The sequence below is a fragment of the Salmo trutta genome, chromosome 20, assembly GCF_901001165.1.
Source record: "Salmo trutta chromosome 20, fSalTru1.1, whole genome shotgun sequence".
NCBI classification, from domain to species: Eukaryota; Metazoa; Chordata; class Actinopteri; order Salmoniformes; family Salmonidae; genus Salmo; species Salmo trutta.
Genome location: NC_042976.1, coordinates 46,004,580 through 46,021,521, shown reverse-complemented (window position 1 = coordinate 46,021,521; position 16,942 = coordinate 46,004,580). Strand labels below are relative to the sequence as shown.

General features: G+C 40.4%; 1 protein-coding gene across 2 annotated transcripts in view; it reads left to right on the top strand.

Moving 5' to 3' along the window:
- LOC115156178 (inactive dipeptidyl peptidase 10) overlaps positions 1 to 16,254 on the top strand; it is a 330,943-nt gene extending 314,689 nt beyond the window's left edge. For both annotated transcript variants that reach the window (XM_029703529.1, XM_029703530.1), the window contains exons 17-26: positions 5,633 to 5,677; positions 6,855 to 6,953; positions 7,052 to 7,121; positions 7,304 to 7,498; positions 7,713 to 7,767; positions 9,461 to 9,560; positions 11,102 to 11,160; positions 13,059 to 13,131; positions 13,563 to 13,636; positions 14,200 to 16,254. In XM_029703529.1, coding sequence (XP_029559389.1) covers positions 5,633 to 5,677; positions 6,855 to 6,953; positions 7,052 to 7,121; positions 7,304 to 7,498; positions 7,713 to 7,767; positions 9,461 to 9,560; positions 11,102 to 11,160; positions 13,059 to 13,131; positions 13,563 to 13,636; positions 14,200 to 14,340 — 911 coding nt within the window. In that variant the 3' untranslated portion in view covers positions 14,341 to 16,254. The remainder of the gene's footprint in view (positions 1 to 5,632; positions 5,678 to 6,854; positions 6,954 to 7,051; positions 7,122 to 7,303; positions 7,499 to 7,712; positions 7,768 to 9,460; positions 9,561 to 11,101; positions 11,161 to 13,058; positions 13,132 to 13,562; positions 13,637 to 14,199) is intronic.
- Positions 16,255 to 16,942: the final 688 nt, after the last annotated feature.

Here is a 16,942-nt window from a genome sequence, read left to right as displayed (position 1 = left end):
AAAATAGTGTTATAAATCTTTCCTTACCTTTGCTGATCCTCGGCGGAATGCACTCGCAGGACTCCCACTTCCACAAGAAATGTTCATTTGTTCGATAAAGTCCATCATTTATGTCCAAATACCTCCGTTTTTGTTGGTGCATCCAGAACACTATTCCAAAGGCACGATGCGGGAGCGCAAATCAATAGACGAAAAGCTCAAAAGTTCCAATCTTTGAAAGGTAATTTAAAGACATTAGGAACCAACAGGCAGATTTCAGATCATTTAAATACAATAGAAATAAAAGTGGACCCAGCACACTTCCTTGGGGTACCCCGCAGTTCAAGATTTTCGTTTTAGACAGGGTCCCATCCACATCCATCATCTGTTTTCTTCCTTGCAGGTAAGAGCTGACCTATTTTACTGCTAAGTTGTTAAAGCCCATGGCTCTTAGTTTGATTAACAGAATCTCATGATCCACTGTATCAAACCCTTTTTCGAGATCTATCATAACCATACCACAAAATTTCCCCTGTCTACTTCCTTATGTGGTCAGTCAGATATAGTAGGCAGGTGTCAGTGGAATGTGATTTCCTGGAGCCAGATTGGAGCTCATAGAATAGGTTATGCCAGGAAATATAACTGTCAATCTGGTTGAACATAATATTTTCCAAGACCTTCGATAAAGCACACAGGGTTGAGACAGGCTGATAGTTTCCATGATCTAACTTATTCCCTTTTTTTGTGTAAAGGAATGACCCTTGCAAGTTTTAGTTCGCTGTGAAAACACTCTAGTTCAATAAACAGATTCACAATGTGAGTTTCACAGGGGGTGATAATTATCGCAGAATCCTTTAGAAATCTATATATATAGTGTGCGAAGCATATTCAGCACTCCATCCAACAAACTGTGCTAGGAGCAAAAGTTATTTATGCAAATGTATTTCTATTTCATTAAGGTATGACTTTGTCAAAAGTGTTAACTGTTTTTCTCTTAAAGGAAAAATTCACCCAAAACTACTCATTCTTTTAATTTTCAGTGTTAAATAACACAATTTTTTGTTGGTTGGTAGCAACATGAAAAATAGTTGTGGAAATCTGTTGCAGCTCAAGTCGACTACAAAATCCACAATGCAATGCTCTATCTATGGGCTGGGTGGTTAGCTAGATATAGTAGGTAGCTAGCAAGCTAGCAAGCAAACTAACCTACATGCAATAATACCAAAGACAATATCAGCATGTAAAGTTGCTAAACAAACTGCACAATCAATTTAAGAGTCTACAATCTCACCATGTTCAACCTGCAGATCGATGTGCCTCACAGAGTGGAGTCTGACATTCGCAACGGCAGATATACTTTTTGAGGACATGGGAAACGTTGCCCATGCAACAATTCTGGGACAAGGAGCACTTTGTGAATGGGAGTCTATTGTGCACTAAATCAAAAACACAAGATTAGCACAAATTTCATCAACAAGAAGTACAACATTACAAATCTTTTTAGAGATGTGAGATAATTAACTTCCTATCTGTAACATCATATACAGTGCCTTGCAAAAGTATTCATCCCCCTTGGCGTTTTTCCTATTTTGTTGCATTACAAACTGTAATTTAAATAGATTTTTATTTGGATTTCATGTAATGGACATACACAAAATAGTCCAATTTGGTGAAGTGAAATTAAAAAAAATTACTTGTTTAAAAAAAAAATTTACGGAAAAGTGGTGCGTGCATATGTATTCCCCCCGTTTGCAATGAAGCCCCTAAATAAGATCTGGTGCAACCAATTACTTTCAGAAGTCACATATTTAGTTAGATTGCACACAGGTGGACTTTATTTAAGTGTCATATGATCTCGGTATACACACACCTGTTCTGAAACGTCCAAGAGTCTGCAACACCACTAAGCAAGGGGCACCACCAAGCAAGCGGCACCATGAAGACCAAGGAGCTCTCCAAACAGGTCAGGGGCAAAGTTGTGGAGAAGTACAGATCAGGGTTGAGTTATAAAAAAATATCAGAAACTTTGAACATCCCACGGAGCACCATTAAATCCATTATTAAAAAATGAAAAGAATATGGCACCACAACAAACCTGCCAAGAGAGAGCCGCCCACCAAAACTCACGGACCAGGCAAGGAGGGCATTAATCAGAGAGGCAACAAAGAGACCAAAGATAATCCTGAAGGAGCTGCAAAGCTCCACAGCGGAGATTGGATTATCTGTCCATAGGACAACTTTAAGCCATACACTCCACAGAGCTGGGCTTTACGGAAGAGTGGCCAGAAAAAAGTCATTGGTTAAAGAAAAGAATAAGCAAACATGTTTAGTGTTCACCAAATGGCATGTGGGAGACTCCCCAAATGTATGGAAGAAGGTACTCTGGTCAGATGAGACTAAAATGGAGCTTTTTGGCCATCAAGGAAAACGCTATCTCTGGCGCAAACCGAACACCTCCCATCACCCCAAGAACAGTATCCCCACAGTGAATCATGGTGGCGGCAGCATCATGCTGTGTGGATGTTTTTCATCGGCAGGGACTGGGAAACTGTTCAGAATTGAAGGAATGATGGATGGCGCTAAATACAGGAAAATTCTTGAGGTAAACCTGTTTCAGTCTTCCTGAGATTTGAGACTGGGACGGAGGTTCACCTTCCAGCAGGACAATGACCCTAGGCATACTGCTAAAGCAACGCTCGAGTGGTTTAAGGGGAAACATTTAAATGTATTGGAATGGCCTAGTCAAGCCCAGACCTCAATCCAATTGAGAATATGTGGGATGACTTAAATATTGCTGTACACCAGCGGAACCCATCCAACTTGAAGGAGCTGGAGCAGTTTTGCCTTGAAGAATGGGCAAAAATCCAAGTGGCTAGATGTGCCAAGCTTGTAGAGACATACCCCAAGAGACTTGCAGCTGTAATTGCTGCAAAAGGTGGGGGGGTGTGAATAGTTATGCACGCTCAAGTTTCCAATTTTTTTTTCTTATTTGTTGTTTGCAAATATTTTGCATCTTCAAAGTGGTAGGCATGTTATGTAAATCAAATGATACAACCCACCCCAAAATCTATTTTAATTCCAGGTTGTAAGGCAACAAAATAGGAAAAATACCAAGGGGGTGATACTTTCGCAAGCCGCTGTAGCTTTGGAATCGTGTCATTACGTACTTTTGAGGAAAAGAGTCACGTTTCTCGACATATACACTGACTTTGAGAAGGGATTGCATGACAATTAGGTTAGCAACCGCGTGACGCAGCATGACAACGTGAACACGGTTGGTCGACAGTCTGCTGGGTCGGGCGTTATGCGTCATCCATTGGATTCCTATTTCCTTTCTATAATATCTCTGGCAACGGCACCATGCAATGCACCCTGGACTAAAGAGGCAGACAAATAGGAAAAATGTGCTAGACCCTCCGTTAAATGAAACATTTCTTGAGGTAGGAATATCAACCAAAAAAAAAGATCAATGGCTCATTTGAGAGAACATCCTCCCAACTTATGACATCGGCCAGTATTGAAATTTGACATTTATGATAGACGTTTTCGCAATCTAAAATCCTATTCCTATTAACTTCCAGTGTAGTGAGAGGGACTTTATCACAGTGCTACGTCATACCTGCCGGATTTCTGCCTGCTTCAACTCCAATAACTCAGATACACATGAAAACATGGAATGACACAGGAAATCAATAGAACATCCCTCAGGGATGCACATCAACAATATAACATTACAAAATGGGTGAACCTTTCCTTCAAAAGGCCAGAAACACGTCATTGCCAGGGGGAGTTCTTGCAATGTGTGCTGGGAATTATCTTATTTTTGCGTATAGATTAAATTATCTTGTTGTAATGAAGTGTCTAATATGAAATAATATGAAAATTAACTCCAGAAACACCTTCCTAATATTGAGTTGCACCCAATTCGTTGGGGAAGGGACTCTACAAGGTGTCGAAGGAGTTCCACAGGGGTGCTGGCCCATGTTGAGTCCAATGCTTCCCACAGTTGTGTCAAATTGGCTGGATGTCCTTTGGGTAGTGGACCATTCTTAATACATAGGAAACTGTTGAGTGTGAAAAACCCAGCAGCTTTGCAGTTCTTGACACACCCCGACCGGTACAGCTGGCACCTACTACCATACCCCTATAAAAGCACTTAAATATTTTGTCTTGCCCGTTCACCCTCTGAATGGCACACATACACAATCCATGTATCAATTATCTCAAGGCTTAAAAATCCTTTGACATTTCTCCTCCTCTTCATCTACACTGATTGAAGTGGATTTAACAAGTGGCATCAATAAGGGATGATAGAGTAGCTTTCACCTGGATTCACCTGGTCAGTCTGTGTCATGGAAAGAGCAATGTTTTGTTAACTCAGTGTTTAGTTCCAATTTAGTCAACCGTTATGTGTCACTGGCCCTGTGAGTCACAACCCATTTGACAGATGTCAGGAGTTTGCCTTTGGCAATCTGTCATTATTGAACCTTTAGTGTAGAGAGACTATCAAACTATTCAAAATAAAATTAGCCGCTCTATTGTGTATAATTGCTTTACGTGCTAGTATCGTGCCATGCACAGCGCATTAAAAATAGTTTATTGCCACTGCAGTCGTTTATTGTTTAGGTTTGTTTTAACCACATGTATTCGTACTGTATGTTTGGGTGCGTTTGTCTTGTGCACCATGAGTTAATGGGCAAAATGTACCATCCTGTTTTTGAGCTATAAACACAATGCAGTTAGCACGTCATCTGAGGATAAGGCTAAATTCAGTAAAAACCAAGCAGCTTGTCATGACCACTCTCCTCAACAAGCGTATTAAAGCTAGTTAATTCCCACCATTAAATGCAACGAATATCATTACCATTGTCGAGCAGGTACAAGTGCCATAACAGCAGCCCTTTTCCTTTGCTGAGTTTGCAATATCCTTGAGAGCCATTGCTCCTCGAATGTTTTAATGCTGCATTGTTGTGAATTGTCTCTTATTATCTTCTTCTAATAAAAACAACAACCATGTAAGACATGATAAAACTCGCTTTAGGGGTGAAAATGAAACTCTGCTTCCTCTTCATTGATCCGTGTTGGGCTTTAAAAGCCTCATATGTTTACCATTCCTGGTAACAGTGTGTGGCTGTTAAATCACCATTACCTCAGCTAGTATTATTCAAATGGAAGGGCTAACCAAAGTAAACAGTGATTTGTGGAGGGTTGGGGTATCCGCCGAGGTATCCGCTTGATCTTATTAACCTCAGATTGGGTGTCTTCCAATGGGCGCTGAATATAATTGACTTAATCTGAAGGGCCTGGGTTATTAGAGGCAGTTTGAAATACCTTGACTGTAATAGGTAAAGAAGTGGAGGTAAAATTGGTTACAGTGGTTGTGACAGCAGCTAGGGGATTGGAAAGGCTGCTGTATTGTATTTGTGACTATGCTACCCTGCTTGAGACATGCTATTTTTGTAACTCTTTATGTACAAATAGGATGCATTTGTATGGCTTACTCCTCTAACGTGTATTGCTTGGGGAAACTGGTATTTTGTGACTCAAGCTTAAGTTGTCGACTCAAGTCACACCAAATTGTAAATCTTCAGCCATTCAAAGGATTTGAGGATACCGATTTCAAATCTTTTAATCCTTTATTTTGTTCTCACAGGTCCCGGAGCACCCACTGTGATCTTACACAGCCTCAATAATGCCAGTAAGAAGTCAACTTAATCTCTTTTAACTGATAGGCATATCATAAACTGCTTAAAGGAGTTAGCGAGCTAGCTTGGAATGTTGGCATTTTGCCAGAACCAACAAGTGTAAAAAAAAGGAGAAAAGAAAACTATTGCTCACTTTATTCAAATATTGAAGATTTGCTGTTGAAAAATACCAGCCCCCCTCTAACTGGTACCCTTGTTGACTCTGAACTAGCAATGCAAATCGACCCCCTGCTGTCTTAATTACCTTATTTTCATTTACGCCGTCCATGTCTGGATATCTGTCAATGTTTTGTCTTGAACGTTAACAGCTGCAATGGAAAAAATGCAATCAATTTGCCCAGGGTTATTTAGACAAACCTTCCAATCCACAGCTGAGAACTTCAGGGCCTTGGCAGTTTCATAATGAGACGCCTATTGATTTGGGGTTTCTATTGAAAATACTGGATGAATTATTTTCCATTCAGTTTCCTCTCAGATGGCTGAAATGAAGGATACAATAGGCATTCATTTTGTAGTTCAATGTGGAGAAAATGGCAGGGGGGCTTCTTTTAAAAACAACCATTTACAAGCAGTTGTTGGTAAATATGAGATATCTTTGGCGAAAGGAAAACTTTCTGCATCCCAGTGAGTCTGCTATTTGCTCTGCCAGCTGTGGCAAGATGAAAACACCTACTCAATCGTATACAGCAGACACTGATTATGCTACAGTGGTCAAACTCAGATGCAGGCAGCACCGCTCAGGCTACATTAGTTCATTATTTGGATGCTGAAGTACAATGTTGATTTCAAAATAATTCCCATCTGCCATCAGTGTTTATGTGTTTTGATGATACCACAGTCTTTATGGTAGATCAACAAACATCTTATTCTGGGTTAGAAAATACAATGCCTCTGGTCATATGCACCATTCAAAGGCTTATTGTAAGGGCCAAACAATTAGCACTTGGTTGGTTATCAAGGACACTGTTCAACTCCCCACTAGAATTATCATTAAAAAAGTGTGCCGGAATTCCTTGAAAGCTTTAAAGTTTATTTTTATTTCATTTCAGTCTTGAAAGAGAAGTCTTTATGCGTTATATAAGTCTATATAATTCCACTTGCATCTCGCTAGGATAATTGGCCCACATTGTGAACACTTCTAAAACTAATGCAACCTTGTTCCCCTATTAGATTACTACATCCTTGAGAACAACTCTTTACTAAAGGCCGCTTTAAAGGTCAAGAGGATTCAGATGACGGATTTCAGAACAATCCAGATGGAACATTTTGGTATGACCAATAATTTTGGCTAATGACACATTTTTTTCTGTCAGTTTCTCTAATCTGTTATTCTAAGGTTGTTGCTAATGTCTACTTTCTCTGCTCAGATCTGCCTTTGAAGATCTCTTACCCACCAGACTTTTCTGAATCGCGTCACTATGGCTTACTATTGATCGTGTACGTATCGCCATCAGTATCTGTGTTCACTGTTGTTGAATACATTTTTTTGAAGTGTTTTTATCTATGTATTCCCATCTATCGTGATTGATATGAACCCCATCGCGTGAGAGTCAGACTGTCGTTACAGTGCCCATAGTGTCAACGCTGTTTCATTCTAACAATTATATTTATTCTTTCAGCGATGGCTCTCCTGGTGGCCAGGCGGTGAGCGACCGTTTCGTTCTGGACTGGGACTCGGTTCTGGTCAGCTCGGATAACGTCATAGTGGCTCGACTGGACGGCAGAGGGAGTGGCTTCCTGGGCCAGAGGGTTCTCCATGAAGTCCACCGGCGTTTGGGAACCGTGGAGGTGCAGGATCAAATCACAGCTGTGGAGTATGTATTCGTTTTATCCCATTAAATCTAATTTAGTTTTAACTCTAGCTATATCAATAAGTCATTAGCCTTAGCATACATGCTAATTCAACAATCTGCTCACGTTTTCCATTTAGCTGAATTTGTCAAACAATCTTAAAACATTTTTGGGGAAGTGAATTCATATTGCTGTTTTCTATGAGTGATATCATGCTTTGTAACTTGTTTATTTCAGATACATGTTGACATTCCCGTACATTGATCGGACACGGATAGGAGTATTTGGAAGGGTAAGAATCTATTGCCATGATCTATCATACTTCTAATAGGCATCTGATTTTGAAAATAATAAGAAAATATATTTCAAGTTTGTAGACCAATTTTATGGAAACGTTGCAGAAATGCTCCATTGGGTTTCAACGGTAGGAAAACTGTGTGCTAAGAAAACTTTGAAATTCTATAAAAATTACAACGTGATGGAATATATTGTTTTATGGTATATGCAGTACATCTGAAATTAAGTCAAATGTTGTCTGGAATAGCACAATGTGATAATGTGACATTTTACATTTTATAAAAGTACAGACTCAGTCTAGTTGGGGTAAACATGGGAAAGTTAAGCTTCTTTTAAATTTGATAAACTTGTTATCCCACTTTGATGAGAAGTAGGAGAAAAATGACCTTGAATGATTTTCACACTTTCTAGAGAGCTATTCTTTGTTTATGCCCATTCAGCCTCATTCACACCCTCTTAAACCTTAGCCCCACCCATCTCTTTAAGAATTCACATGTAAATGTGTGAGTGAGCATAGCATTGTCTTCCAGGAAGTAGTCTCTCTATTATCTCCCTCCATTGTCTCAGCCAATCATGGATCCTGCCTTTCTCCCTACAGAGCTCAGTGCTTCTCCCTGACTAAACTAGACTCATCATTTCTTTATTTAATTCATATTTTCAGATCCCATACACATTTTTAATTAAGGCATATGACATTTTCAAACAGCCCTACTGTGAAGTAGGAAATAGTGTCAAACGCCTGCGATCCTGAATCTAGTCACAAATTGATTAAAGTGTATGTATTTTGCTATCAAAAACATATATTTTTTAAAGGATTAACTATTTGGTGGGGTTTCTATGTATGGAGAACATCTAATTTTTGGTTCTCCTTTCTGGGTTAACTTCTTTACCATTATATGAATGGTCGTCAATGGCAGTATTCTGACTTCATAAACCATATTTTTTTCAAGATACATTCTTCTTCATTGATGTGTAGAGGGAACATCAAAGTTACTCCTGATGTATTTGTTTGTCCATATTTGCAATATTTGAAAGGGGAATAATCTCTCTTACTTGTCTATCAACATATGAATGTGGCCCTATGTCTCTGCGTTGCAACACTTCAAGCCCAATGATGTGTTTTTGCAACAGTTACAAAATTACCTCTAGCTCTGGCTCAGAATGTTTGATTCAAACGAATGTTTATATACATAATCACTACATCTTAGAGAAGACAGTAAGCAATTTTTCAAATCATGTACTTGCATGGATGGCTACCAGTGTGGTCTTAGACAAGTGGACAGGTTTCTAATGTTTCAGGGGCTACTGATGCCACAATTATAATACTGAAACAAAACAAATACTACTAAGATACATTTAGGTCTAAGGAGAGCAACTATGTAGTGTTTAACATGATTTTTTGTTGATGACCTGTACATTTTATGACCTGTAGGTCGTTGTTTATGACCTGTAGGCAGCGTTGCATTTTTGCAACCATGGGTCTCATAGGATTAATGACTTTAGGAGAAACGTACTCAACTTGTCAGGACCAAATTTCACATTATTTGTTCGCAGTTTTCCGGGATTTAAAAGTTGACATGTTTTTTGATTGATTTCAAAATGATAAAGCGGTCCCGATTCTGTGTATTGTACAGAAACTGCATTTTTTGTTTACTTGTTTGTTTCTTGTTGTTTTGATTGTTTTCCAGGGTTATGGTGCCTACATTACATTAATGATGCTCAAATCAACCGACAGCCTGTTCAAATGTTCAGTAGCAATGTCCCCCGTCACGGACTGGAAACTATATGGTGAGTAGAAGCTTGGAAATCCCAATGTCCGTTCCATTGACGGATTCCAGATATTACACTTCACAAGGATGGATAGAGGGGTAGGAAAGGAAAGGAGAGGTGACTGAAGTGTTGACACCTAAGTAGAGTATCCTCTTCACTTGGGGCACCATTTATGTAGGTGATTCTCCTCACACAGGACACCATTTATGTAGGAGATTGTCCTATTTGTAGAAGATTCCTCAATAAGGAATTGGATACTGTTCAAATTGTACATTAACATGATACATTGCAACACCTGAGCCACACAGAGAGACCAAATGACTGAAGATTGAACCATAGAGATCCCAGTATCTTCAATAGCTGTGTGAAGTTGCTGGATATTGGCGGGAACTGGAAGACGCTGTCGTACACGTTGATGCAAAGCATCCCAAACATGCTTAATGGGTGACATGTCTGGTGAGTATGCAGGCCATGGAAGAACTGGAAAATGTTTTGCTTCCAGGAATTGGGTACAGATCCTTGCAACATGAGGCTGTGCATTATCATGCTGAAACATGCGGTATTGGCGGCAGATGAATGGCACGACAATGGGCCTCAGGATCTCGTCGATAAAATGCAATTGTGTTCATTGTCCGTTGCTTATGCCTGTCCATACCATAGTCCATCCTCCAATGTTGACATCAGCTAACCGCTTGCCCACACAACGCCATACGCGCTGCCTGCCATCTGCCCGGTACAGTTGAAACTGGGATTCATCCATGAAGAGCACACATCTCCAGTGTGCCAGTGGCCATCAAAGGTGAGCATTTGCCCACTGAAATCAGTTACGACGCCGAACTGCAGTCAGATCAAGACCCTGATGAGGACGACAAGCATGCAGATGAGCTTCCTTGAGAAGGTTTCTGACAGTTTGTGCAGAAATTCTTTGTTTTAGCATACCCACAGTTCCATCAGCTGTCTGGGTGGCTGGTCTCAGACGATCCCACAGGTGAAGAAGCCGGATGTGAAGGTCCTGGGCTGGCATGGTTACATGTGGTCTGTGGTTGGTAGGCCGGTTGGATGTACTGCCAAATTCTCTAAAATGACATTGGAGGTGGCTTATGGTAAAGAAATGAACATTCCATTCTCTGGCAACATCTCTGGTGCACACTCCCTCAAAACATGAGACATCTGTGGGGTTGTGTTGTGTCACAAAACTGCACATTGTCCCCAGCACAAGGCTTCTTGATGTGCCACACCTGTCAGGTGGATGGATTATCTTGGCAAATGAGAAATGCTCACTAACAGGAATGTAAACAACTGTGTGCACATAAATTGAGAGAAATAAGCTTTTTCTGCATATGGAAAATGTATGGGATATTTTATTTCAGCTCATGAAACATGGGACCAACACTTTACATGTTGGTTTATATTTTTGTTCAGTGTAGTTTGGATGCAGAATGACAGAGATCACATTTTGTATAGTATTAGCAAAAGTACCACTTAGATGCACCTGTAACACTGAAGCTCTGTCTGTACCTGCCACCCTGTTTGGAATGTATCACTTTCTATTTAAACAGCATCAGCGTTTTCCGAGAGGTACCTTGGCATGCCATTACGGGACGACAGCAGATATCAGGTGCGTTTGCTTACTGCCTCACTGCACTTGTTTGCCGTCAATCTTGTTTAGCTCTTTGAAAGCCGTCTCGCCATATCGTTGCTGACATGCTTGCGGTTAAGCTCCTGCAGTTACTGAGTGTCGCTACCATCAGAATTTTTTCCCCTTTTCTTTTTTGATGCTTCCAGAGCGCAGAGACTTTGTCACTCATCTCCACGGTAGCCGTGGCGCATTAACTTGTTAGATCGCACTGCGTTCATGTTTTGACGAGCTGCTGAAAGGGGACGTCTGGCTTTCCCAGACACCCCCGCGGTGTGGATCTGCCACTATGTCAAACAACTGGTTCAGTTACACTGATGAGAGAGACGGAACTGCAGCAGGTAAAATCCCGAGAACTGCTGTTCCACTGACATGACTTCTAGACAAAATAAATAAACTAACTTGGTATACAGACAAAAAAAGGCAATGTTTATGAAGGTGACATCTAAGGTTAAAGACACAGTTCATACTGTTATGGCTTACAATTTAACTTTGTATACATGTGTTATTGTAATGTACAATGGATTGATCGTTGATTATTTTATGCCTGATATCAATTAATTCAATTACAGTGTCTGTCAGATAAATCAAGCAGTTTATTAATGAGTGACTGCATTTGCACATTAAGCTAACTTGAATGCAGATTGTGCATGATAGCCCTCAATCTAACTTACATAGCAGTCACAACCATTAGGAATTTTTGTTATAACAGTATACATAGGAAGCTTAGCTTCCCCTAAAGTAAAATTGCCAAAATTAAATAGCCTAATTAGCCTACTCCTGTCTATACAGAAATATATAAAATAATTTAAAATAGGCTACTACCCCAGAAAGCATGATTTGGCCACACAGGATCGTTAGCTTCCAAATAAAATAAAACAAAAAGCTGTGGATTGTTTAAAATCGCATTGCCTACAGTCTGAAGGGCCCGGGCAGCGTGTGAGGCAAATAGCCTACCAAATAGATGATTGTTGAGTTGCGACTGTCAGTGAAAAGTAGAGGCCCAGCCAGGCGTATCGCAATATTTCCAAATACAATCACAGAAAAACATAGTTTGGAAAGCAAATGGCTATTGCTGTAAAGAGAAGACAGTGAAAAAACTGTAATCTGTCTTTTAATTATCAAATGTTCAACTTAATTGAGCAAACATTATAGCCTATCTTATTGGCACCATGCAGCGGAGAGCATTGGTCATATCCGCACTGAGTGCGCATATTCACTCTTTATCATTGTTGGGTCAGTGCCACTTGAAAGTTTGTTTTTGGACAATTATTTCCTCCTCCAGTTTAGATGGACATCATATTGTATTTGTGTCTCCCCTTTTCGTAGGCCTATTATATGGATCAGACAATGTTGTTTTTATTGATCTGTTTGTCGTGTCAGCAGAGTAGGCTACCCTGTAATTTTTATTGTATTAAAAAATCTCCAGTCACATAGCAGAATTCATTCCTGTGCAAAGAAAGAAGAAACGTATCTCATGAAGCCTATAGCCTAGGCCTATTCTATGCCACTACGAGCTCAGCCATGCATTGAACAGTTTCTTTTGCGACCAGTTATCGAGTTATATTATTAGCCTAAATTATGACTATCCAATCTACTTATCACATTAGGAATAGTAGGCTATCTTACATAAGTCTGCAAATGCGATGATGCATGGAATGCTTTATTATAAAGTTGCATTGTTATGGTGACAATTAGCTTCCCCAAACTAGAAACCTACTTGCCGCCAATGACAGTATCCATACCGCAGGAATAAAGTACCGTCTGTATCATAACAGTCCATACACTCTCTAGGAATTCCTCTTGACCTTCCCTTCTAACAATATGCCAGCAAACTGTTTTTATGATTCTTAACACTTCTATGGATGGCTCTGTTGCAGTTCTCCAGTGTGTTGCAGAACGTCCAGCCACTGAGGGAACAGACTCTGATGCTTGTCCACGGCACAGCAGATGGTGAGTGACTAACTAAGAGAAACCACAAAAAAAGACCTCCGCATTGATCTGGGGTCAGTTTTGTAGCTGTTGTGTTATTCTTTACTTTGTATGACCAATCTGCAGTGTGCTACTTGCCAGACGGCACATGAAACAGCAATAACCACAACTGAAGAACTTGTAACAAAAATTACAGATTTATGACATATGAGTTATTTAAATAATATATGGGACAGAGAATACATGAAACATAGTCAAGAATTGGGCCATTTCCATGGTACAGAGAATGGATTAAGCCACAAGAAATCTCAAATGTTTCAAGTTAGACCAATTTATATAAGGTAATTTCATCTCCACCCTGTCATGTTTAATGTTAAAATGTGATCTTGCCTCTCTTCCCTGTGATGATTCAAGCAGAATTCTGCTGACATATTTTCTTCTGCCTCTTTCAGCCAATGTTCACTTTCAGCATACTGCTGAGCTCATCAGGAACCTTGTGAAAGTTGGAGCAAACTACTCAATGCAGGTATGGAGAAAGTAATTGCACACTACTGTAGTATACAGGTACTGTGTAGTGTGCTGGTACACTAGATACATGAAGCCATAAGCCTACTCAAGCTATGGTTACTTTGAATGTACACTAGCAAAAACTATGCAGTACCCTACCTTATGTACAGTATGTTACTGTATGTAGTACCATAACCATACAGTACCACCAGCTACTGTGATGAAAATAAAGTAATTACACACATCCATACAGTGGTGGTATAAAGAAATAGGAGTAAAAGCTTTTCTCCAATGCTGCTTTACACATGTTGTGTTCATGTTGTACTCATGTTGTACTCATATTGCCTTACCTCCTTACTTTATTTGCACACACTGTATACTGATTTTTCTATTGTGTTATTGACTGTGCGTTTGCTTATCCCGTGTGTAACTCTGTGTTGTTGTTTTTGTCGCACTGCTTTTCTTTATCTTGGCCAGGTCGCAGTTGTAAATGAGAACTTGTTCTCAACTGGCCTACCTGGTTAAATAAAGGTGAAATAAAAAATGAATAACAAATGTTGTGCTTATGTCGTGGTGTTCTAGCTCTATCCAGATGAGGGTCATTTCCTGTCCCAGCGGAGTCGGCAGCACCTCTTTGCGTCGCTCACCAACTTCTACAGGGAGTGTCTCAGGGAAGAGATCCTACCACTGCCCGATGATGATGAGGAGGAGGAAGAAGAGTAGGAGTATGATGTGTTGGGAACCTTCGGCATGACTTTGGCAGGACTTCCTCTCTGTGAACATTTGCTGAAGCCTGCACTAAAGGCTGGTGGCTTTTGGACCAAGTGTTAAGACAGAGGTGGACAGTGAGAGTTGCTGATGCTTCTAGTGTGTCTGTGTGTGTGCGTTTGTACATTAGATCGTTTGTGTTAGTTTGAGAAAGAGAGTTTGATAGTGTTTGTGCGTGTGTCTGCGTATGTACGTTTGTGTGTGCATGTGTTTTCATTCAGAGAACTTCCAAGGACACCTGTCAAAGACAATGGAGACTGGCATTGTCGAGACTACAAGCTGGAACTCTCACTAATCCAAAATGCCACTTCAGTCACTTTCGGCAAAGCACATAGCAGACTGCCTCCATCATCGATGGCGGCCATTAGTGTTGCAACATCCACACTTGCAAGTGCATGGTTCTTTTCCCCTTGCAGCTTCACTAGTCTTTGTTGTAGTAGTCATTGGGAAGAGACAAACACAGATGAAGTACCGTTTTCAATTTCTCCCCCTCAATATTATTTGGTCTTGTTGCACAAGGAAATGCTCCACTGCTCTTCAGAGACATACTGTAGGCAATGCAAGTTCACCATCACTGTGACGTTGTCCACAAATAAGTGTAATTCCTGCTGAATGCTCTCTCATCGTCAACCCCCACTGAAAAGAACAGTCCTTTGGGCACACTTAAACAATGGTCTTATGTAGACATGTCCAATGCCTTATGAAGTGCTACATAAGGCCGTAAGACCACGTACTGGCATTCATAGCCATTCATTATTAGCAGCTTCATACCAACCTGCGTCAGCTCAGTCCTTTGAGACACAATATGACATAGTGTAGTCTCATAGACAGTTAATATCAGTTATAAAGTCAGGTCATAAACCAGTTATAACTCCAGTGAATAGAGAGTGGTCACAAAGGCCATAATATTACATTGTGTAGGCCTAAGTAAGGGGTTTGCATGTCTACAGCAGAGTGTGTACATGCATATATTTTTTAGATCTCGTGGATAGCTTAGTCTATGGGAATGGAATGATTTGACTTGTATGTCTTGTACATTTTCCAGTTGATTTTGGTTTCGGTTTATTTTTCTTCCAAGGGTAGATTTTGTAATGCTTGTTCTTGTTAATTTTGCTGTTTCTAAAGGGAGGGGGGATGTGGGTGTTGGGTTATTGTGATTGTCCTCTGGTGATGATTATGAATAAAAAAGCACAGAAAAACAAATACATTACCATTAGGTATTTTGCACAAATTACATCCAACCACAGTGTTTTCAGTATTGATTGACAAATTAACGAATGATCCAGTCAATTATATATAATCGGTTTGTTGACCTTGGAGTCACCTTTGTGCCTAGCCTGTTTGAGTTGGTCATGATCTGAAGACAAATTCAATAAGGGCCTTGAGGCAGTTGGCCTACAGATATCTAACATTGGATGCGTCCACAAACAACCCTATTAACATGTAATTACTTAGTAAAACCTATGTAACTAATATGTTAAGCTATTACTGTGTTAGTTACATAGTAATAAGGGCCACATAATGTAAAGCGTTACCAAGTAATATTGAAGCTTTTTTCTTGTTTTTCAAGCAAGGGTTTTTTAAGGGAGTATGCGAGGCACAGATGTTCGTTTTGCCTAGCCGAGTTCTGCTAGGAGCAAACCGAACCTAGTATGCGCCTTTAGTTGGATCTACGCCAGGAGTGAGCATCTCTGGTCCTAGAGGGCTACTCTGTGTGTGTGTGTGTGTGTGTGTGTGTGTGCGTGCGTGCGAGATATGGAGAGATATATTGCATAAACCAGGGCTGGTAGAAAACGTGTGACAAGGCAGCATTTGCCACAGCACTTTTGATTTAATCAAATAAAATATATGGACACAAAGCGTTAAAAAGAGGGTCAAAGTGCTGTTCTTTAGACCGATTTGCCTCATGATTTGTTATCTCGTGCACAATTTCTGTGTCCTTCACATCGGGGTGCTGCTGCAGGCAGTTTGCATGTCTTGACTAATCAGATTAACAGAAATCGCAGGTCGCGTGGGCCGGGCACAGCGCAAAAAGCTTAAGGCACACTCTCCACTTTCCTCCGGTATTTGTTTAGCAAGTGTGATAACACTACACTCCCGACAGACACAAGCAAAAACTCTTACATACTGTAAATGTAGCAGCCTATACACCTAAACATTACAGTAGCTATCTGACAGCAGTACAACACCTGCACCTGTCGACGAGACAAGTTGTTCTGCTTCCACGAGTACATCCAATGCTAGCATCAGTAACTCTACATTTGTTCTTAGCCCAGCTAGCATGGACACTGACAGTTGTGAATCTGATACAGCCGAAGAGCTACTGCCCCCTTACCCGGGAAAGCACCGAACAACAGTCAGGGACATTGGACCATCGAAGAGGCGCAAATATGACGAGAACTACATTGATTTGGGCTTCACTTATATTGGGAGTAGTACATACCTCCTCAGCCACAGTGTGTTATATGTGCAAAAGTACTATCTCATAACTCGATGAAACCTTCACTCTTGCGCAGACATTTAGAAACAAAACATGCCAATTTAAAAAATAAGCCAC